At 33.9% G+C, this 23,934-nt stretch overlaps 2 protein-coding genes across 3 annotated transcripts in view; one reads left to right on the top strand and one right to left on the bottom strand.

The window, feature by feature from the left end:
• LOC150081521 (beta-taxilin-like) overlaps positions 1–4,480 on the top strand; it is a 172,401-nt gene extending 167,921 nt beyond the window's left edge. The window contains exons 8-10 of one of the 2 annotated variants that reach the window (XR_016547307.1): positions 1,288–1,414; positions 3,621–3,797; positions 4,192–4,480. Coding sequence is in view for 1 of the 2 variants with exons in the window: in XM_090380003.1 (XP_090236129.1) it covers positions 1,288–1,414; positions 3,621–3,727 (234 nt within the window). In the remaining variant the exon portion in view is untranslated. Of the gene's footprint in view, positions 1–1,287; positions 1,415–3,620 lie in introns of both variants that reach the window. The other variant, XM_090380003.1, reaches the window with a different exon arrangement.
• Positions 4,481–7,066: 2,586 nt separating this feature from the next.
• Positions 7,067–23,934, bottom strand: part of RpS4 (ribosomal protein S4) — a 55,393-nt gene continuing 38,525 nt past the window's right edge. The window contains exons 5-7 of the mRNA XM_090379355.1: positions 23,233–23,404; positions 16,216–16,345; positions 7,067–7,248 (exon numbers count right to left, since the gene is read on the bottom strand). Coding sequence (XP_090235481.1) covers positions 7,122–7,248; positions 16,216–16,345; positions 23,233–23,404 — 429 coding nt within the window. The 3' untranslated portion in view covers positions 7,067–7,121. The remainder of the gene's footprint in view (positions 7,249–16,215; positions 16,346–23,232; positions 23,405–23,934) is intronic.

The raw sequence follows: 23,934 nt of genomic DNA, 5'->3' as shown, positions 1-23,934 counted from the left end.
CGATTTCTTCTTCTTTTGTTTTTAATGCCCCAATCTACACTATTAAGCACTTCCACTTTTTCACACTATGCTGAAGGATTTCCTCTTAGACACTATAAGGTTACTTGCACAGTAGCTAAAAAGACTGATTTAGGAACTACTTTTACCTACCATGTAAACAGACAAGTGAAAGTGTGGATGACTCATTTCTTCGAAACAACAGATGAATTTCTGGGATAAAGGAAAATTACTCTTTCCTAATTCTCTAATTGGTTGCTTACAGCAGAAAACAGGTTGACCGGAGCCAATGTCCACGTTGGGAATATTCCTTCATCTTTGCCAATGCCTGTGGATGCACAAATAGCAGTTGACCAGTGCAACTTCTCGGTACAGTAGTGTATAGGTTTTACTTCTTTTTAGCCATTGCTGACCCACTGCTGGACAGACTTCTTCCATCTTTTTCTATCCCACACCATGGTTGACCAGTTCCTTCTGCAGGGTTTTATGGGCACCACTAAATTGTAATGTTCTTAATTCATTCTTTCTACAGCATCACCTTTATTGCCTAAACACTGGAGCTACAAACAGTGCATACCCCGGTCTCTCGAAATCAGTTCGTTATTTTCTTCATTATACGGAAACTATTTTCAATGTAGTGACAAAGGGGAATTAAAAAAGGTTTGCTACATAGAAGTTCGTTAAAGAGAGGTCTGACTATATTTGGATTTCAAAAAAACTACTGCACATAAAAGACAAAAATTGGAGCAGGGTGACATAAGTTCAAGTTGCTGCTATGGATAACGAGATAGTTGAGTGGGAGAAGACAAAGAGTGGTAATCAATGGACACTGCTCTCTGTGAGCTAATGTTTTTAGTGGGATCACCCCAGAGTTCTGTATTAGGGCCATTTTTGTTTTCTGTATTTATGAATAATGATTGATGAATGCATATCAGGCTTAATGTCACAATTAGATAATAAAAATTCAAGTAATTGCTTTGGATATATTAAGTTTCCTGCTAAAAACTATTAAATGTAAAGTTCTATTGGATTTCTGACAGTAATCTGTCTGATGGATACAATAGGTTAAGGTTTACTGTATTATCTGAAATAATTATACACACTGTTGTATATTGTGTGACAGACCGCTGTGTATTACTGAACTAGAATTATTCATGTTCACTTATTAATTACTTGAATTTGGCTTCATTTATGTTCCTAATAATATGGTGTGAATAAGGATGTTTTTTATGTAGTTTCTTTTTAAAAAAAGTTATGTAAATATTTTTATGTATTAAAATATCTCTTCAGAAACAAAAGAGAGACCATGAAGTCACGAATGCCAAACAACGAATTGAGTTGCTAGAAAAGTTGTGCCGTGCATTACAACAGGAAAGAAATGACTTGCATAGTCAGCTGAAAATGCATATCCCTACAGGTATGTTATGGAAATTCCCATCTAGTGTCCCTAGAAATAATACGTAAACTAGACACCACTATTGTAACTAATACTGGATATTGAATGATTTTATAATTGAGAAGGATATCATGATTAAAAGTGAATGTGGTACCACGTTTGGTGCCATTTTCACTTTTAATCATGATAGGTTGCATAAAAAAACATTATTGAGTCAAAAGTTAAGGATATAATAGCAGATCTGAACAGGAATGGAATTATAATAAAAGAACTGAATGCAAAGAATTACTTACTTTAGCAAGTTTTTGGTATAGTTCCAAAGAACAGATTTTGTTTAATTTGAAAGTGTGGCATTAGCAGCAAGTCTCTTGATAAAGGTATAATGTAGAGTGGTTATAAATAGTTGCTCTTTTGTGGACCAGTGTTACAGAAAGTTGACAGTTTTGACCAGTCTGTTACCAGTGTTGACAAAGGCTCCAGTGTTTGGCATTTTTATGATATTTATTGATATGAATATTTTTATTTAAAGTTTAATGTCTAAGTTTTTCTGATAATAAAAAAGGCAAGCAGGGTAGTTAATGATAATAATCAAGATAATGCTACTTGAACAAGATAAATTATTCTAAGCTGAAAATGGTATACACTTGAATCTCATTAGGCAAATGCCAGTAAACAGTATTGGCAATATTGTCTAGTATTTTTCTGAGTCAGTAGTCATCATGGCATTCATAGTTCCTTGTCTCAAAACTAATTTATTATTTTTTTAACTATTTTACAAGGAAGTGCAAGTTTGATTAATGTTGTATGTGTGCACTAGGGTTACTAGATTTCTATGACTATTAAAGGACACTCAAAAATAATTAATTCTACCACTCTCCAGCTCTTAACTCCACCCCCATGCCAAAAAAGGAAAATTGAATGATTTTTCAGTTAATAATTAAACATTTTGTTTATATTTTGGTTTAAAAATTTTAGTTTTTATTATTGACTATTTGCAAATTTCAGTTTAATTTATAATTTAAAATATTTAATGGTAAACCATGGCTTTCTATGGGGAAGGATAAGGATGATATAAAAAGCATGATTGATCCAAATGCAAGTTTAGTGCATTAATTGACATCAAACTAAAGTAATGAAAAAAAAAAAAAAAAAAAAGACACGTACTGGTTTAATAGCAAGAAATCATTCCCACTGAACATATTTTGTCCTATTTCGAGCAGCCTTAAGAACTTGGGCATCATTTTTAATTTTCTCAGAAATATCTAAACAATTATCTTTAAAATTGAAGTAGATCATTAGTTCACTTTTTATGAGTGAAACTAAACATCTATTTTGGTATAGTTCCAAAGAATGGATTTTGTTTAATGTGAAAGTGTGGCATTATCAGCAAGTCTTGATAAAGGTATAATGTAGAGTGGTTACAAACACTTCAAGTTCATCACACTAAAAAAAGATACAAAATGACCTTGAAAATATTTGAAGGCTTAAAATCAACACTTCAAAATTAAATGCCATTGACTCGAAGTTTAATAATTGTTTTTAGTACTGAAACCCCATCAAATAAATCATTCATATCCAACTTTAGTTTTACTATTAATTTAAAATATTCTGCTACTTCAAATGATTCATAAGATAACCATTTTTAAAGCTTAATTTGCTGAGTTTCAGAAAAGGGGTATTTTCATTCAAAATTCGTTCTATACCTGGTTATAAAGAAAGCCATCTAGTTGGTACGTGCCTTAAAATTTTTGGCAAACTAGTGCTAGGGCTGGTTTTTGCACATTGTAGCTAATCCCCCTCACTTTCTAAATTATGATAAAGTATTTCATGAAGTGCATGCCATCTCAAACTTTTTTTAAATTTTAATAATATAATGGTGACTTTCCCTCCCCAATGCTCTAACTTCCTTTATTGCAGTTTACTAAATTCAGTTCTCATGAGTGAATGGAACAATTGTTGAAGGCACTTGGAGCTGTAGTTAGTCAATCTTAGGTATATGAAATAAGTTTGTCATGATTTTCAACCATAACACAAACTTGCAGACATGAGTGATAAGAACTGTAAAATGTGACCAAATGTAGTTGATATTAGAAAAAATTTCCAAAACAGTATAAATTTTTCTGCATATTCCCTACCTTTTAATGCATTCATTAGCACTAAAAAAAAAAAACTATTGCTGTTTTTTTTTTCTCTCAGAAATTGTACTCTTTTGGTATGTATTTTTCAGGAGAAAAGACGGACAAAAATTCCTGTGTTAATGGAAGTGCAGAAGCTCCTGCAGAAACTAGCTTTTCCCAAGTAGAAATGACTCCTGAAGGAATTGAGTTAAAGTGAAATGCTATAAGCTACTTGTTGCAGTTGTTGAATTTTTAAAGCAAAGTGTATAAAGAAAATGCAGGAGCTGGTAAGAAACTTGCCGTCATCTATTGAAGATAACTTATTTTTGTTGGAAACAAAGGCTAATGTGGGTTTTTGTTTCAAACTGTAATATATTGCTGTTATTTAATTAAACAATAAATTCTTTATTTCGTGTGAACTGGTACTAATAGGAGCACCAGCAAGATTAACATATGTTGATAAACTGAAGTGCCTTTAGCCTGAAGCATTTGAGATTTTGCCATACAAGATGATTACTGTATAATTTATTCTATGTGGATTCTCATTTATTTTTCGATACTGATTTCTTTCCCCACATTTTTATTGCTTCAGAGTTCCTACCTTAAAAATGTATTATATTCAAAGCTGTTAAGTATAAAAATAATCTGCTTGGTAATTTGAAAATTTTTTTATTATTATAGCATGTAAGCAGTAAAGATCAGGCAAGCAAAGAAAATTGTTGCATAGCAAGTGGAGATGAACAGTGGTTCTGACTACTGTCATTTCTTTGCCCATATCACTATACATTTTATTTATAATTAAAGTGCATCTCATTGGAATCTTTTTTCTGTTTTTGGAGATTTGAAGTGTAAACTTTGTTCACTACTGTAATTTGTATTCTTCACCTTAAGTTATGTTTGACTATATAATGAGTCATGTGTGTACTGCAGAAATAAAACATAACCAACACTGAGCTTTGTCTCCACTTCAGGTAATTGTCATTTTCTTGTATATTGGAATAAAAGGAATTTAGATTAAGTAACTGTGTAAGAGGGCCTCCATAACCAAGAGTGCAGGGGTTGATCTGCCAACTCACACTGAACCAGGGTGGCAGGCTATGGTCCATTTCCCTCGACATGAATCATTAAAGATGCTTCCATCCTCCATTGGACATCTATAGTCCATTCACAAAAAGGACCATTGTTCACCTATCGAAGCCTAGGTGAACAAGGATTATTCTAGAACAGTGCTTCTCAAAGTGGGCGATATTGCTCCCTAGGGGGCATTTCAATTATCCATGGGGGCTGATTGAGCACCACCAATGATTGGCTGTTACAAGGATTTTATGGCTTATTTAAAAAACGCTGTGCCAAATATTATTACTGTTCATTGTGTCATTCACTGTCAGCATTTAGTTGCAAAAAAACTTGATCAACTGCACAATTCTCTACAAACTATTATTACTGCTATAAACAAAATTAAAGCACATTCTTTGAATGATCATATATTTCGAAAGCTTTGTGATCTAAACAGTGAAGGTTTTGAACGATTCCTACTTCACTCTGAGGCTGTCAAAAGGCAACTGTCTAAACAGATTTCATGAACTCTTTGATACTGTTGTAGTATAGGAACGACCTCAAGAAAATAAACTGATATTGCTTATCTTGCAGATTTATTTATTAGATTCAACTCAATGAACTTACAAGGACAAGACTATTGAGACTTGATATCTCTTATTAAGACAAAAACTCAAATTTCAAAATTTTAAAATTAAGGCTTTTCATGCACTACGTAGGACCATGTAAATTTCCAAATCTGTTGGAAACAGAAAAAATAGCTGATGAAACTCTAGAAATGTTGCACAGAGATATGCAGGAAAGGTTCAAAGATCTCCTTAATTTGAAAATTCCAGATTGGGTTATAAATCTTTTTAAATAATGACGATGGTGAACGTTTTGTAGAAGAAGAATTGATTGAGTTACAAAATGAAGTTGAACTGAAGCCAAAATTTATATCAGGAATTTTGGTTACAAAAGAAAATCCCTGACCATTAATCCTGCATTGTGGGGAATTGTAAAAATTTCTTTTAAAATGAGAGGAATTGCAAAAAAAAAATTTTTCAATCCATCATATTAAATTTTAAAATGTTTAATTATTGTGACTACTGACTTTATTTATGTAGTTGTAATTTTTTACACAGGAATAAAGTGCAGTAAATAGTTTTCTTTATAATTCACACATACATGCAGGGCTGCATTTACATTTTTGGAGGCAGGCAGACAAATATTCATTTCACTTTGGTGGGCTAAAAAAAAAAACCTGGCAAGAGCTTTTTTCCAGTGATCCAAAAAAGTTTGAGAAGCACTGTTCTAGAAAGGTTGTCTCAATTTGAGTTCTCAAGTGTTCGCGTGCTTTTGTTTACCTACACTGTCTCCTTGCTGTGAATAGAGTATAGAGAACTGTGCAAACTATTGTCCTTCAGTTCAAAAATATTATTGGGTACTTAAGGAATACCCCAAGGTGTACATTTGTGGAATGCCACTCTTGTTTCGGCTTTTTGAATTATTTTCCATACATTTCCCAAAAATTCCATTGGACACCACGTGACCACAAGTATTCAAACTCACCCAGCTGCGTGCAAGTTTCTGACATTCAAAAACTCAAGGTGGCATATCACAAACTTTTTTAATCATGGAACAGAAGTTTAGCAGGAGCCAAACTGTTTGCTAATATTTTATTAGTAAACAGTTGTGTTCGTTTTCATTGACCTCAGTTGCACTACTAGAAGTACTTTGATTCTCGTTGTAACGTTCCTTTTTTCAACCACAAATCTATGGTCACATATTTTAATAATATTTCAAAATACTAATAATAATCCAAAAAAAAAAAGTTTAGTTATAGCGGTTCGCTTCATACTTCTCTATGCAAAGCCGGCCAAAATGAAGTGTACTGCAGTCTAGATTATCAGTATATTAATAACTGGGGGGGGGGGGGGGGGGAGAATGTTAAATACTATGAAAAGTGGTGTACACTACAAAATATTTTTTTAAAATTATATTAATTACAATTTCACGGAACACAGTTTGAGAAATGCTGGTATAGGGTATGCGACTTTTGTTTCTAAGTTAGGTAAAACGTGCAGCCTTGATCAAGATGATACTTTTCAAGAGAAAGTGATTTCCAGGCAATCTCCATGCCTTCTGCCTCTTTTCCAAAATCCATGAACACAAGAAATAACAATACTTAAATAAAATTGGCCACAGCCGACTTAGGGATTTGTTTGCGAGTCATAGTTGCACATAAAAATTGTATGGCAGCTAATCATTATTCCATGTTTAGTTCTACCCCACAGCCAGAACCACAAGATTCATACTGATATAGCTGAGCCGACACGTGCATGGGAATTCTATCACAGTATGCAACTATTTGCAGCAGTGCCTGAATGATTTTTACCATCTAGTGTATTGTAAAGTACCAATCAGGTTATAAAAAAAATTGTTAAATATTATGATACAAAAGTTGTGTACACTGCAAAAAAAAATTTAACACCAATGGAATTTAAATTAATTAGAGAAATAATGCACAAGTTCTGGTATTTTATTTAATATGAGGATGTGTAAATTCTCAATTATCAGTGCTGTGCCTTAGCAGCTAGACGACGATCTCTCTCTTCTGCAACAGATAACTTCACACCTCTACCTCGAGGCAGGGATATGTAGGGCTTACTTCCTTTACCAATAACAAAAATATAATTCAACCTGCAAAGAGAACAGTGAAAGGGTTTAATTCTAATTCATTACAATAATTGTAACTGTGCATATGACATAAGCAAGAAAATTGTTTGAATATTTACACATTTCTACTTTAAGCAAAAAAAAAAAAAGAGAAATTATTGGGTGAAGCATGTTTGTAAAGTTTATGGCCTGAGTACAAAGGTTGACACACCTTTGTCTGCAGTGTGCTGATTCCAGGTGTGAAGTTTTCTCACTGGACTCAAATGTATCCACAACAACAATGATATTAGTGAAAGAGAAAAATCGATGTGAGCCAGGTATTTCTTCAAAAGTCCAAGAAGATTAAGGCTGGACTCATGCAGTGAAGACTTGTGAGCATGTGTTTTGTCCTGCTGGAACAAAACTCCTTTGCTGAAGAAAGCTTGAGTTTTGCAAACGCCCCACAAGGTTGCATTGTTTTACAAGCACACACAAATGTTAACTTGTTGTGAACAACAACTGTGGACCCATAATGCTGTGACCTCATTCAGAGCCAGAACCTCTGTTATTATGTAGCAGACAAGATGCCCAAGATGGTGGCAATATACCGAACTGTCACTCATCAGTTACTCAACAGCAAATCATGCATAACTTCAGGAATTATATATTGCAAATCTTTCACAGCCTGTGAAAGATTTGCTCACATCTGCCTGATAGATAGGCCACATCTATCAGGCTCTCCCATCAGTCACTTAAATTCTGCTGCCAAGTTCTTAACAGTGGAATAATCCTCCTCCAATGTTGTAACCATATCTGAATGATTAATTTTGGCACTAGTCCCTTTCCCCCCAAATAATGGATGACTGCACAGTGTGATTTTGTCCATTTTTCCTTATTCAGGAAATAATAAAAAAAATATTGAAGTGCTATACATTAACAGAAATTTTTAGCATGTTGCCACTACCCTTTCATACTCGGGTCATAAACTTCTCATAAAAATCATTTTCCCTTTATTTTTCAAGAGCTGAACAAGTTACACTTCATGGCATAAAAACAGTTCGTAAAATCAGATGCACTGACAGAAAAAGGTTGTGCTTTTCTGTATGCTATTTATTTTACATTTCACTGTTATTTTATGTAATAAAAATACATAAACCTGTAAGTTGCAGTTTATTTTTAAAATTAACTATACAAAGTTAGTTTCAAAAAAATAATAATAAAACAGATAATCTGATTTGACCTCATGGAAATGCCTTAACCCTTTCCTTACAATTATGATTGATTATATAAAATATAATGGCATGCAAAATATGAAAATGGTTGCCAGTTCACACCAGGTTTTTGGACACAAAGCAAATTTAAGAAGTGGGAATACCAGCAAAGAATCCATCAAAATTCAGTAGATCTTGTATCTCAAAGATCTCTGCCAATTTCAATCTTGTAAGAGAAGATATCCTTGAGATAGAGTATAAGCAATTCTTCATGAGATATAGGAATGGTAACCGAAGGCACTGGATAGCACAATATGCTACTCGTTGCCAACAGATGATTATGCCAGCTGTTTTTATAGCACACATTACACAAAGATTCAATGATAATTGAATCAAAATTTAATTGGTTTTAAATCAAAGGTGGCATCATGGTCTTTTGACCTTGAGATTAGTGTGCGTGTGGACCTCGGCCCTGGAGGCCCACATAGAATGAAGCTGTTAACATATGTGCAGTCCATTTCAAAGTCCCCATTTCTGCCATTCTTCGAAAACCTAGTGAAAACCAGTTTTTGACATACATTTGAGAAACAGCTTCCTCACAGCTCTAACTTCAGAAGGAAAAAAATAAATAAATAAATAAAAACAGGGTGCAAGGTAAGGACTGTAGGGCAAATGAGCAGATGTGCTCATTTGCCCTACTTAGCTTGCCTCGATGCAAGCTAAGTACTCAATGACACTGAGTAATGTGAGTTCTCACTTTGTCATGATGCAGATCCACCCACCTCTATGCAGTTGTGATGAGTGTTTTCCCATAAAATATGCAGTACAGTTCTGTAGTAAGGTTCCATAACAGTCATAGGATGTAGCACAACAGGACCATAACCTTCCAAACAGAGCTTTGCTGCTTGCTCTGCAGTTTGAAATGATGAAGCAATGTCTCATCTGCTGTTATCACCTTGTGCAGAACCTCACCACCTTCAGTAACCATATGTTGCAGCTCCTGACAAACCATGCAAATTTGCTGTTGCTCAGGTGTGAGTAGTCTTGGATCCCAGTGTGCACAAACATGTCATATGCAATGGTCATGGAGAATAGCATGCATGCTTCCTACTGATATTCTCAACGTTTCTGCCAGTTTGTTTACTGTTATATGACAACCTTCTCCCACAATTATTGTAGTGTTTATGGTTTCTGTGATGTGACAGCACTGGTTGGAGCCCTAGAGCCAATTTCTGTGGTTGAATCACATCCATCTTTAAACACTCTAAATTACCTGTGACATGTGCTATATGATAGCATAGATTCACCACAAGCCTCTTAACATTACATATGCTTCAGTTGATGCTTTCTTGAGAGTGAAACAAAATTTGAGATAGGCATACTTTTGCCTATCTTATGTAGGCGAAGCCGAATAGGTATCAACTTGACTGACCAGGCTATAAAAGTAAAGATATATTAAGCACAAATTTACCCTTTATTACTTTACCAATGTGCATGATTCACCAGCACAGTCACTACATGATGCAGCTTAGTTTGGCCTTAAATTCTGCACTTGGCTAGAAATAGCAAGCAGTACAGATGTCCATGAAATATAATTATTCTTTATTGAACAGTACTTGGTAGAAAATATGAGGAACTGTGCCTTGCTATGTGCCCAAAACAGTGCAATTTTATAAAGACCAAAATGACAGCCATATCAAACAAAGTAAAAGTCTACATATGCCCTTTGTTTTGCAGACTTTAATTAAATATGTATTTAAATATTAGTAAAATAATGAGAAGTTTACCTCAATATAATACATAGAACACTTCTGTACATACTATATTGAGGTAAACTATTATTTTACAAATATTGATAACAACATAGAATGTATTGAGCATTGCAGGTTCATACTATCATATACATTTAAAATAGTGTTTAGTGAAACATTTTTCCTTATTTATGACCCACCATATATACAGCATGTATAGAAAAAATATTTGCATGCTGAGACAGCTAAGGCAAAAATGGTTACAAGGATGAATAACTCTGCTAAGAATGCTCCACTACATACAATGTAATTTTTTTTCAATTCACATTTTCAAATGTTTAATGTAAGCAGCCATTTTTGAATATATCCGTGTCAACAGAAAATTTGTTCATAGCATAATCACTTGGCCTTCATGGTATCGCACTACCTTCCAACAAATGACATTGCTGGTTACTCTGATATTTATTTAAAAACCGAGACACTGTTATGACAGTCCTTTTTAGGACTTACAGTTCATCAAGTGGCAGATGGTCTCTTTTTTAAAATAAATTCCAGATTAATTTAGCATGTCACTTTCACTGTGAATCTCTGTTATAAGCACAAGAGATCCTTCCAACTGCATAACTGTACAAAAGTTCTTACACTGATATTTATGAACACAGCAAAACTATAAGTTTCAAAATACAGTCGAACTTACCTATAACAAATCCAATAAAACTGGCGAAAAAATTCGTTTTACAGAGAATATTTTTTTATTAGAAATTGTTATCTAATTAGAAAATGAAAACGAATCTACATTTATTTTTAATGTATTTTATTTGAAAAACATACTTATTTAAATTATGTTTACACAATATTCGCCGGTAAATATCACAAATTAAAAAAATCTGTAATTTTCGTGTGCACAGTACAATTAAAAAATTGTCTGATTCTCAAAGAAAACCTCACATTTGTTCATAGCATTAAAAACATTATCAAGACCATTTTCACTAAACTGTAGACCCATACAAACCGTTTTAAAAGCGTTAATCATTTTCTTTGCGAGTTGGCTTTTCTACGGGTTGTTCTGATGCGTCTCTTCAGCGTCATCATTAATTTCTTCATGATCATGGTCGCGTCTAACACTGTTCAGCAGTATTTCATCTTCACTTGGCTGTTCTGCTGTGATCTATAAACATAACTATCCATTGATGCTTCCACACAATTCTAATAATGTCCAAAAGTTTTTCAGTTGTGAAAGGGGCAGTTCATCTTGTTCGTCCAGTTGCTGTTCGACTTCTGTATTCAATGCAAATCCCACTTTCGAAAAACAATTTTGAATAGTGTATTCAGTGACATCGTTTGTCCAAACTTTTGCCAGTTCAGAGATGCAATCTCTAAGGTTAATTGTAATCTTCAAGTTTCTATTTTCTGATAATGCACTGACAGTCTTCATTATCATTCTCTTTCGATAATGAAATTTAAAATTTTTAATAATGCCTTGGTCCATTGGCTGAAGTTTTGACATTACGTTTGGTGGTAAAAACAACTTTACACTTTTAAGTTTGGCAGGATGTGCCAGACAGTTGTCAGTTACCAACATGTTTTTTCTTTTGTTATACGCTTGTCTAGTTTTAATATCCATTCTTCAAAAATATCACTTGTCATCCATGCTTTTTTATTAAAAGATGTAGTCAACTTCCAAACATTTTGTTCCTCTAAAACATCTTGGGTTTTTTGATATTCCGACGACTAAAAGTCTTAATTTTTCACTTCTTGTCATATTTGCTCCAACTAGCACAGTGATTCTTTCTTTGCTTTGTTTTCCACCAAAACATTCATCCTTAAAAGCAAGTGTTCTATTCGGTAAACATTTAAGCTCCTTCCAATATCTTCTTTAAGGTATTGTTCCTCCAACTGTTGCAATCTTCTTCGCTTACATTAACACTTTCTCCACAAATAACCTTTTCCACAATTCTGTGGCACTTCTTAAATTTATCTAGCCACCCAGTGCTCGCATTAAATTCTGTATGTCCAAGGGACTGTGCAAATTTCAGAGCTTGTTGCTTAATTATTAGACCCGATATTGGTATATTCTTTTCACGTATCATTTGCACCCATTTTAGAACAGCTTTATCAACATCTTCATATATACACAACTTAATTCACTTCTTGTCTGCTCCTCCTTCAATTGCATTTAAAATTGATTCTCGATTTTTTTAAAATCATAGATAAACTGCTTGCAGATATGCCATATTTCTCCGCAACATATTTTTTCTTAAAACCCTGGTCATTATCATAACAATCTGTGCTTTATCATTAATACTTAAACACTTTCTCTTCGACATTGTTTTCGCAATTGTAAAAATTACTGGACTGCAGCTCTTGCCAATACATACACCGGAAACTTTGCTGCGCTGGCCATATAGTGAATTGTTAGTACAGGTACCGCCTATCAATGACGTTTGCTTGCGAATTCAACAGTATCACTCTCTTTGAAGAAATATACGACTTTGTGAATTTCTTTTATTCTGCTTTCATTCATATATACACAAAAGAAAATTTATGATTTAATGTATGCTGCATGTTACTCTTCAGAAAAAGAAAAAAAAAACAAGAGCATATAGCCTATGTGATTGATGACAAACGGGGGGGGGGGCACACAAGAAAACCATCTACTGGGGGTCCAGTTAGACAAGAACGGACATGCTCATATGGAATCAGCTAAAAATAATCTGATTATATATATATCTCTTCTAATAATTTTTATAATTGTTTAAATTTATTCAAACTACCAACTTGAACAACAGATGGAAGTTTTGTAAGCAGGTAGTTCGAATAAATTTAAAGGATTACTCAAATTACTGGAAGGGGTGGGCAAATGAAATGGGTAGTTTTTTGGTTTATGCTATATAAGCTTGCTTGCTTCATTTTTCAACAGCTGAAAGGGTTATATGGATAAGATAAATCCCCTTATGTCGCAAGAAAACTGAATGCCTTTTGGTGCAGTTGCCTTGTAACATAAACATGTTCAACATACTTCCCCATTATATACAATCGATTCCGGTTATTTGGGACACATCAGGACTAGTGCATTTTGGCAACTAGTGCAGCTGCCCCAATTATCCGAAGTTTCACATAAAAAAAGTTAAAAATACACCCCCGCTTTACAATTTGTTCACTGTACAATCAAATCATGTTACGATGGAATCATCATAGTAAAGTACTGTTCATTGTACGATGTGTAGTATGAGCCGGTCATTGTGATCATGTTTGTGAATTGAATTTTAATTCTATTAAACAGCGATTCTAATTAGTGAAAACAGTAGGAATATTATCTACAGGCTATAAAAGTAAAGATATATTAAGCACAAATTTACCCTTTATTACTTTACCAATTAAAAAAATTAAATATGTGAAAATTGGAATAATTAATACGCACTGTAATATGTAGATACTAATTAGTTGACATTTGTGGGTGGGGGTTAAAATTTAAAACAGTAAAAAGATGAGCAATCAATAACAAAGAACATGGCACACACAAATTGCAAGTAACACAATACACGCAACTGAGAACGGAGTAACAAGTTATGAAGCTTCAAAAATAGGAATGAAGAGTCCATGGAAGTGTAAACACATTTCACCATAATAACCCACAAATTCCAGCTGTCGGTATTATCACAAATTCAGTAAGATTGAGTTTACTATCCGTTTATGATAGATTGCACTAACAGAAAAGCCCAATAAACAGGTGACTGCTAACTGTTTTATGGTTGTGACCTCCAGAAATCCGACCAAACCATGTGGTACGGTTGGAGACAACTGTAGGGTAATCTCCAGTGCTGCAGTCTCCTGCCCCGATTAAACAGCATGTTGTCCCAATTAAGCAAAGTAAACCCTGGCTATTTTCTCGATTGGGTTCTGTTTTTTTTTTTTTTTTTGAGATTTGTTCCAAATTAATGGCTGCCCCAATTAACCGGTGGCCCAAATAATGGGAATCCACTGTATAATAGGCACAGCTTATTTGATCACACGCAGAGAGGTACAGGGATATATTTTACATGCATAAGCTAGGAAAGTGCCAAAGTCTAAAAAACATTTTTCAAACCATGGTAAGTGTCAGAACATTCTTGTTAGAGTAGAATCCTGTTAATCCAGACTAACTGGAAGCTATCATTAACATACCGGTTTTTATTTAAAGTTACTAACTTGATTTTTATATTAAATTAATAAAAACTATTTGAGAAGTTTACTTGAAACAATCCCCAATTTTTTTTTTTTTTTGGCGTTAATTTTGAAACTCTCTTTTGGGCTGTACGATCTCAGATGCATCAAGGTATGTTTGTTTTAATTGGATCGCCAAGTTCCCCTATATACCGCTGTAGCATCTGAAAAGGCAAAAAGCCAAGGCCAGCAAGTGCGTGTATGTAGGTGTGTGAGTATGCGTGGTGTTATGTTGAGTGCCGGCACCTGCCGACTTCAAGGTAAGAAGCTAATGTGTCATCATGTCTTTCAAAATAAATCAGTAGCTTCTCCGGCATTCTGGTTGGTGACTTCCGCCAGTTGTTTCCCCACACACTTTATCATTGGAGTTGTCTTCATTAGCTTGCAACAGTGATGATGAGCATGCTTACATGATGTCTTCCTCAGTGAGGATCTGATGTCCTGGATCTTTATCACACGTTATCCATGTGGCAGTGTCTTCATTTGTTACATCTGAACAACCTCCTAAACATTGTGAAATAACTGAACAAAATCATCATCAGGATCTGAAAAAATACCCATTTCCTCCTCAGATCTTTCCATTGGAACATAAGGTCAAAGTTTTTTCCAGAATTTGATAAGGGTAGTCTCATCAGTTTCATCCCAAGCTGCAGCAGAAAAATAAATGACTGTCTTTATGTTGGCATTTTTAAGGTCCATAGAGTGATTTTTCTTAAAGCATCTCTTGTTATTCTAACAGTGAGATTATCAACCTTCTGTACTGTTGCTTCACAGCCTCTATAACTCCTTGATCCATAAGCTGTAATAATGCATTGGGTGGCAAAAATTTTACAAAGATGTTGCAAGATATCAGTTCTTCTGCTGGGTGGGTTGGAATGTTATCAATGAATAAAACCGCTTTCTCTTCCCTTATATATTTTTCAGGGATCAAGGTGGAAGGAGCATCATTTCATGACACTCCTTCCACCTTGATAACCAACCCCAAACTCGCAGTAAAAGACAGGTCACCTCCTAACTTTTCGTTTAGGCTAAGAGCCCTTGATTGAAGGAGTGGACCGGAAAGAGGAACCCCTTGCTCTCATTCTTGAGAGCCAAAACCAAATAAGGCCTCTTCCAAATTTTCATTTTTTGCCTGCTTGATGGTAACTATTTCCTAAGCTACCTTTGGCCACCATTTTTGCACAAAACTTCCGAATGTTTTTCTATTTTTTTTCCCCCAATCGGAAAGTTTGTTTTGCCACCCCTATATTGAGAGTGATCTTTTTTAAACTTTCCTCCTTATCAATGTGAAAAAGCAGATTCAGTTTTTGTTCCACAGACACGGTAACACTCTTTTTGTTGCCACTTCTGTTAACCCAAAACCACAAAAAAAATATATAAAAACACATCAATAAAGCAGGTAAAGAACCAAGGTTCAAGGTGTATGCATGGACAATGCTAGCGGAAGGAATAAAGACAATACTTTCCCTCGTGGCCCATAAAATGTAGAAAATGACAAAAAAAAAAAAAAAAAAAGATCTACTAGATAGTTATAGTTTTGGTAAAAATCATTGGATTTCATCTTTTAGAACTTATGTGCACACCACCTCAAAACAATGATGCATCAGTATCACGTGGTATAGCCAGCCAAAAAACATTTTTTTGGCTGGAATTTTAAACTTTTATAGAAATGTCAAAACATTACAAAAAAGAATGTTCATTATATCTAAAAATTTCTCAATTTGCTATGCTTTTATATATTACTATGTATATATTCTTAGCTACTAAATTTGTTACTTTCATCATTGTATTTATTAAACAAACTTTTACACTGATACTCTCATGAGGACAACTTTTTTTAAACATACCTTGTAGCAAAACTGTGTCCTTGTGTATCTTTAACGTGAACAATATCAAATGACCCAGGATGACGCTCTCGAGATGTAATAATTCCAACACGACCCAAGTTATGACCGCCAGTCACCATGCACTGGTTTCCTGAAAAACATGAAAATTTAAGAATATTTCTTCCTCACTAGCTTTCCCCCATAATACACAAGGTTCCCATCTAATTTGGGAGCTTTTCAGTCACTCTTCCAAAAAATTTTTAAATTCATTTTACAACAAAATATAATGCCCTCCTACTTTTCTCCTGTAGTTATACCATCCTAGTCTTCACTTTTCTAAAATTTAATTAAAAATATATTAGTCAGTCCTCGTATAACGTGTTTACACTACACGAATTCGATCATACGCGATTTATAAATAGGGGAACGATATCTTATATAACACAAACCGAATTCGCTTATGCACGATTCGCCTTTGTGTTTACAAGAAATGGCAGTCGAACGCAGACTCACCCCAACCGAACGCAACATGATAGGAATGAAGGGAAGATTCTGAAAATGTATTTGTTTTTTATATCAGTGAAGGGGAAACACATTTCACCATAATAAGGTAAAAACCCACACAATTCCAGCTATCGGTATAGTCGCAAATGCAATTAGATCGAGTTTACTACCAGTTTATAACAGATTCCACTAGCAGGAACGCAACTGGAATTGTTTTTATTGTTTTATGGTAGTAAACCCTAGAAATGTGTTTAGTAAAATGTGAGGTGTTAATAGTGTATCTCTGCCTTTACAGTGTTGTTTATTCGGTTGCTACACGCGTGCAGCTTTGTTTGTGTATCAAGCATGCCTCCTCGTTTTGTAATTGTGCTTTATTCCCTAAAAATGAGTAAAATACTTAAAAGGTGTGAAAAGGAAGCGTCCTGGTGAAGACACTGCAGATTTAGAGAGAAAAAGAAAAGCAATATCGATAAACATAGGCGGACTGGGTCAAAAATTCTTAGGGAAAATTTCTAGTAGCCTCATACTATGGTTTGTGGCCAGAATCACACCGGCCTCCGGCCCACCGGGGTTTCCCCCGGTAAGGCTTATGGCCAGTCCACCTCTGTCAATAGAGAAAAAATATGAAATTGTGAAACGCTTTGAGCGAAATGAAAGACCGTGTGATATTGCACGTGCTACAGACCTAAATGAGGCAACGCTGAGAATTAGAAAGAATGCAGAGAAAATAAAAACTTTCATAACAGGAACAACTCAAAGTGTAATTAAAATCCATTAGATTAAGACACAGAGAATTGGAATGGCTGTCATCTGTTTGGATAGAAAATCAAACAAAAAACAAGTTTGCTTATGATAGAAGCAAAAGCATTAGCAATATTTTATGACGTAATAGTCATAATAAAATACGTATTTTTTATTATTTTATTTTTTATAATTTATATTATAATAAAATATAATAATAATAAAAAATATTATAAAAATTATAATATTATTTTTTATTACGTATTTTAATCATTATAAAATACGTAAGTATTTTTTTACGATTATTTATTGTGTTTGGTAATGTTTTGGTTACCAATGTGTGTTCAACCTTGGATGGCCAGCACCTAACCCTATTTTTCCCATAGGGCCTGTTGTTTATATTGCACAATTTTGCATTAAATGAGGGTTTCTAGGAACACAACTATCATGCTATACGAGGACTGACTGTACTTTAATTTCCTGTTATTAGTTTTTAACAATAGTATAAAATTTTTACATTAAACCGAGTTAAAAATTAAGTAATTATGCAGATTTTCAGTGCAGACCATTTTATTGAAGCAATAAACTATTTAAATCAAACATGACAATCTAGCAATGACTTACAAAATTGAACACTTATACCATATTAAAGGAAGTGCTGCAAACTGCTATCTGTATACAAGCATTAATATAGTTCCCTAAGATGTAAATTAAACATATGGCAACCAAAAATGTTTTGATTTAAGATGTTTTTTGTTGAGTGTTTTCATCTTTGACATAGGGGCATCAATGGTTCTTTTTTCTGTTGGCAAGCTATGACAGAAAGGGTGTTTTCTAGTGAAGGCCACTTCCTCGAGAAGACAGATTTTGCTGATGTCTCCTCAAGGAAGTGGTCACTGTGGTTCCCCTAAATTTTCTTCTTTTTCTAAGTGGGTCTATATTTTCCCACTGAGCTGGTATAGTAGGTTTGCATTTCAAAAAGATAGAAATCAAGTGACAGTAAGCAGGAGGAAAACAGGAAATTTTTAGACTAAAATGCAAACTTATTTAGAAACACTGCACTCAGAAATTAAATTTCATCACAACAAACTTATTTTTACACCCATAGTTAATAGTGCAGTATGCTTGCACACTTCGGCTTAGATTAGATAATCAATTCATTATGACTGCTTCAAGAAAGATATTGCAGATTTTGCACTCTTCAGGTACACTTCTTTAATAAAAATGGCTCTGCTCACACTTGTCCATAATGGGTATTTCAAAGCTCCACCAAAAAGAGATCTGAAGCCAGCTTTTGTTTCACCTGGCCTTCCTCACACTTGGCACTGCTTATGAATTTTTAATATGCATTAAACTTCAAATCCTGTTATGTTTCAAGCTTCACTGGGTACCTCAGGTGTACCCAGGTAGTTTCTCACACAATAAATAACAGAATTAATGCTCTAAACTGTCTTACTTCACCTATTTCTTTATATTCAATGATGCTGAGAAGTACTGGAAACTTGTCCACAAAAACTTTCAAATTTGAAAATAATGCACTGCCAAATGATGAAATTTATACTACCTTGGCATTTATAAGAACATAAAAAATTTTTTTCAAGAAATTTAATGCATATTAATAATTCATAAGCAGTGCCAAGTGTGAGGAAAGCCAGGTGAAACAAAAACTGGCTTCAGATCTCTTTTTGGTAGAGCTTTGAAATACCCATTACGGACAAGTGTGAGCAGCACTGGCATTGAGCACAGCACCATGTGGTCACAAGCAGCAATAAAGTACTTCCTCAGTGAACAAAATAAGTCTTCTAATCAGCAAATAACATTCTTCAATACAGTAAATCCTCGCTATTCGCGGGGGTTACGTTCCTGAGAAATGTCGCGAATACCGAAAACGCGAATACTGAGTTATGGCTCCCATAGTAATAAAGGGGTTCCGTTCCAAAGTATGAAATATAAGAAAAACTAGTCTAAAATTTTGTCTATGTATCTATTATATGTACCTTCATAATATGACTATGTACATAGGCAGTACATAGTGAAATGCAAGCATATGGCATCGAAATGAAAATAAGAAACAATTTAATATTAAATGTAATAGTTATTAGAAATTTCAAACCAGCAGCGCCTTTTCTAGCTAAAAACCTTATCCTGCCAGTGCTATCACCAGTTTCGCTAAAGTGTTGATAAAGGAGTTTTGCCTTTTCACGAATGATGAGTGAACTTAACGGAATTTTATTTTGAGTTCGGTCTTCTATCCACAGATTTAAAGCCTTTTCCATTTTTTCTAATTTAACATCACGAGTTACAGAGCAAATTTTTGAAGCAATTAGCGCGGTTTCACGGACACTACGGCAGATTTTTTCTTCCGATTTCTTGATTGATCGTACTGTTGACTCATTGATTTTATAATGTTTTGCCACTGAGGAGACACTTTCACCATTAGAAATTTCGTCTAATAACTCAATTTTATTCGCTAGTGTCATCACCTTTTTTGATATTTTCACATTTCTCTTTTTATTCGTAGCCATATTTTTGTAGGGGTTAGAAAGAACTTGACCACAATAAAGTCACTTTCTTCCATTAACACGCTCGAAAAAGTCTGTTTTCACTGCAAAACGGTAGATTTATCACTTTTGTAAGCATATCAATTTATAAATTGATAAATTTATTTATTTATAAAAAAATTAAGCATATAAATTAAAAGCAAACGACGAAACCTTCCATGACTAACACATACTGAACAAGGATTAGCGAGAAACATCCACGCTCGTGATTTTTTCACCCTTCCCCCCCCCCACTCACTGAGCACTGTTTTGACCGGGAAAGATAATTTTAGCCACGCCCATGTTTTTTATGGCGGAAAATATTCACGGCGTTTTAAAATTCACATTTTTTTAGGTTTCATTTTATATTAAATCGGCGATCGCGAATACGCGAATAGCGGGGGTTTACTGTATATCCAGATGTAATAACTTCAGTGTGTAAATGCAAGTTACATTGGATCAAAGAGCTAGGTTGAGATTTTCAAAGATTGGCATAACATTTAAAAGAAATAAGCAAAATGTTTTATTCAAGCTAGAAGAGAGGAACACAGCCTTTCCACAAGTGTGAGGATAAACTGCCTAGAGTTTCAGATTTTTTTGGACTGTTTATGATTGCTTGCACCACCACCACCACCACCAGTTTGTGAATCAGAAGTTCACTTTCTAGAGGAAGTCAATGTCTTCCTTCTAACTTCTTCATTAAATACCTATCAAGAGTTTGCCTGTTTCCCTACAGTCTAGTTATTAAACATTTACCCCAAAGAGAGCCACACTGCATACACACACATGCTTCTAAACCTTTTTCAATCTGGCTTTCTTTTTAGTATTTCTTTCTAGATATTACTAAATGCCTGAAATATTCATATACTTTCAGAGAAAGGAATGCAGAACCCTTTCTGGCACAAAAGTAAGGACAACCTTGTGGTCAATCTCCTAAAAGAGTGACCACCAAGTGCATGGTCTCTTCTTATATTCATGCCATAACAAAGACTTTACAACACCTAACTGCTGGACATATTTCTATAGAAATATCACATGTTTTCAAGGCTGTCAGATGCCCAATACTGCATATTGTGTTTTGTTAGCAAAGGTCACAACAATGGGATACTGTTTAGAATTGCTTTGTAACATTTTCCAATAGTAGAATAACAAAAAAAAAAGTCCAAACTTTTTTTTTTTTTTTGTTATTCTGCTATTGGAAAACATTTCTGCACATATCTACATGGTCAAACAGCTCAAAGAAAAATTAGATTCTATTATTTCATTGTAGACCGAAATATGCTATATCTCAATGATATTCATGTTCAAATAAAAATTTTATTTAGGTGCATTATTATATATTTTTAAATAAGTAAATTATTACAATGAAAGGTTTAATTAAGCTTCTTTTATTAGCACCTATGCCAACAAAATGATTTGCAGTTCCAGAATTTTCAATGATAAAAATAACAGAAAGCAGACACATGGCTAGTAAAACGGTTATTCAAAATCTTAGCATGCTCAAAAGAAGTGAATTCAACTGCATGTACAATACATATAATTGCATTCACTTAGGGTACACATTTGCTTATTCTTATTTTTTTACCACTGAAAAATTGCAATTTTTTAATATTCAAACAGCCATGGCTCTGTAACCATTCGGAATTGGACACATTTATTATAAACTTTAACTGTGTTGTTGGGATCTTGAATTAATCCTGAAAGCACGGCCCATGTGTTATGAAACAACCTGTGCATGAAGACCATTCATCATGGAAATACTATTATCTTAAAGCATTCTGTTCATAATATTGTCATTACATGAATTTAACACTAACAAACAATGCAAATAAATATTTTCACCTAAAACAAGCTTTTTTTACAACAGCTGTCACAGAAGACTTTCAGGTCGCTGCCCCCACCTGGAAACTAACTTCTCACAGTTGGCACCTAGATATCTATGAAATTTTTTGTGGCGTGGACTAAACAATTTCGTCACTTATAATGTCATAAGCATACTTCACTGTGGTACTATATCACAAGTGGATGGGGATTTCATATATAGTGTCTGAATAAGAACATTTAGCATCCTTAGGCAAACCTCAGAAAGACTAATCAAACACATTCATCTATTTCATTAGATTGAATCTCATCATTGGACATGCCCAAGGAATAAATAAACAATCAAATGTCTTCTAATGTCTAAAAATTCACAGTGGTAGACATTAGAGGAAATTTGATTACCATTAGAAGTAGCAATCTGTCTGTAACTCAACCTCAACTTCACACAAATCTGACACACAGGGTAACTTTTCAAAGAATTTAAGGATAATTTTTGCCTAGTGAGCTGGTGCACCATCCTGCTTAAAACGCAATATTGAAAAACTGATTTTGGACTGCACTAATGGTGGAGTAATTTTATATTTTAGCTATTCAGGTAGCCTTTCCTGTCACATTCCCTCAAAGAAATAAGATAAGGAGAACCTCCTAATCAAATTCTAGCACACACTGTCATGCCAAGGGCAATTAAATTAAATCCTTATTAAAAATAAATAGATAGGGGTTGTTAAGATACTAATAAAGATAGTCATGGAAATTAAAAATTCTATTTAGTCTAAATGTATGTTCATCATCCACAAAACACTTCCAACAATATCTGGGTTATCCTCATTTCAAACTTTGTAGCATTATGAGATGATCAACTTTGTATTTAAGTTCCTTTATGATTTATTTAAGCTTGTTTAATTATTTTAACTTCCAAAGTTCACTTTTTGAGATTTTCCCCCAATTCTTTCAATTATCACTTTTCCAAACTGGCAGATGTCTCTAAAATATGAAGTCTATGCAGTTTGAGTAGATTGTGCCCTGTTCCACTTCAAACTTCTTCACAATTTGCCTTATGATCTGTATTGCTATGTCCAAAAAATCCTTGAGTTGGTATGTTACTCTTCTGCACCACTTTCATATTTTGCATGCCACTTTACAATTTCGATGCTCTCCTTCACTGTAAGGCTCAATGTACTTTTCTTATGCACAAATTATTTTGAAACAAAGATTATAAACTAATTTTTATTAACTTATACACATTTACATTTGCAATTATTCAAAATAGTTTCCTTACTTAATGACCACCTTGTATAACACTTCACAAGTCAATAACGTTATATAGTTTTAGTTTACACGTTAGAGTATATAGTTGGCAGCTTCAAAAAGTATGGGGGGGGATTTAAATGTAAATTACTTTATTCTAATAAACAGAAAACAGAAAGCTTACCTATATCAAATTTGATGAAATCCATTATCTTTCCTGTGCTGATGTCTAACTGCACAGTATCATGTACTTTAACTAATGGATCAGGATAACGAATTGTACGGCCATCATGAGTCACAAGGAAAGGTATGCCTTTAGGTCCTACTTGAACTCTTTTCACTCTGCACAGTTTGTACTTAAAAGTAATAATATATACTTTAAGTCTAAAATAGAGTTATTTAATAATAGTAATAAGTGAAAGTTCAGCAAAAAAATATTTGATATAACAAAAAAGTCAAAATAGAAACATCTATTTAATTTGCATGTTGCCATAAACCAAATTTTATATAATCTCAAAAATTATATAAGAATGTCCTTGCTGAATTATTTCTGTAATCTCATATTACTAAATATACATAAAATTAAAGATGCCACACACACACAAGATAAATATATGATGGCTACTGAAAGCTGAAGAAGTTATTTATTTGAAAAGTCAATGTTGTGTGAAGCAATATATCAAAATGCTAATACTCTGCGACAGCAGAAAAAGTACTGGATTATTATAAGGTTGTCAATACTTAAAATTGTTATATACCACCCATCCATTTTTAATTCCTAATAACAAATAGACTCAAAAAATAAAAATAACAAACTGCACTTTCAAGTTTTGACACCTTTCCGAGTCACTGGAACAATGAATGGGTGAACTGAATTTCTGTCACG

This window comes from Mastigoproctus giganteus, chromosome 8 (assembly GCF_048544385.1).
Source record: "Mastigoproctus giganteus isolate SK-2022 chromosome 8, ASM4854438v1, whole genome shotgun sequence".
NCBI classification, from domain to species: domain Eukaryota; kingdom Metazoa; phylum Arthropoda; class Arachnida; order Uropygi; family Thelyphonidae; genus Mastigoproctus; species Mastigoproctus giganteus.
This window is presented reverse-complemented; position numbering and strand designations above follow the sequence as displayed.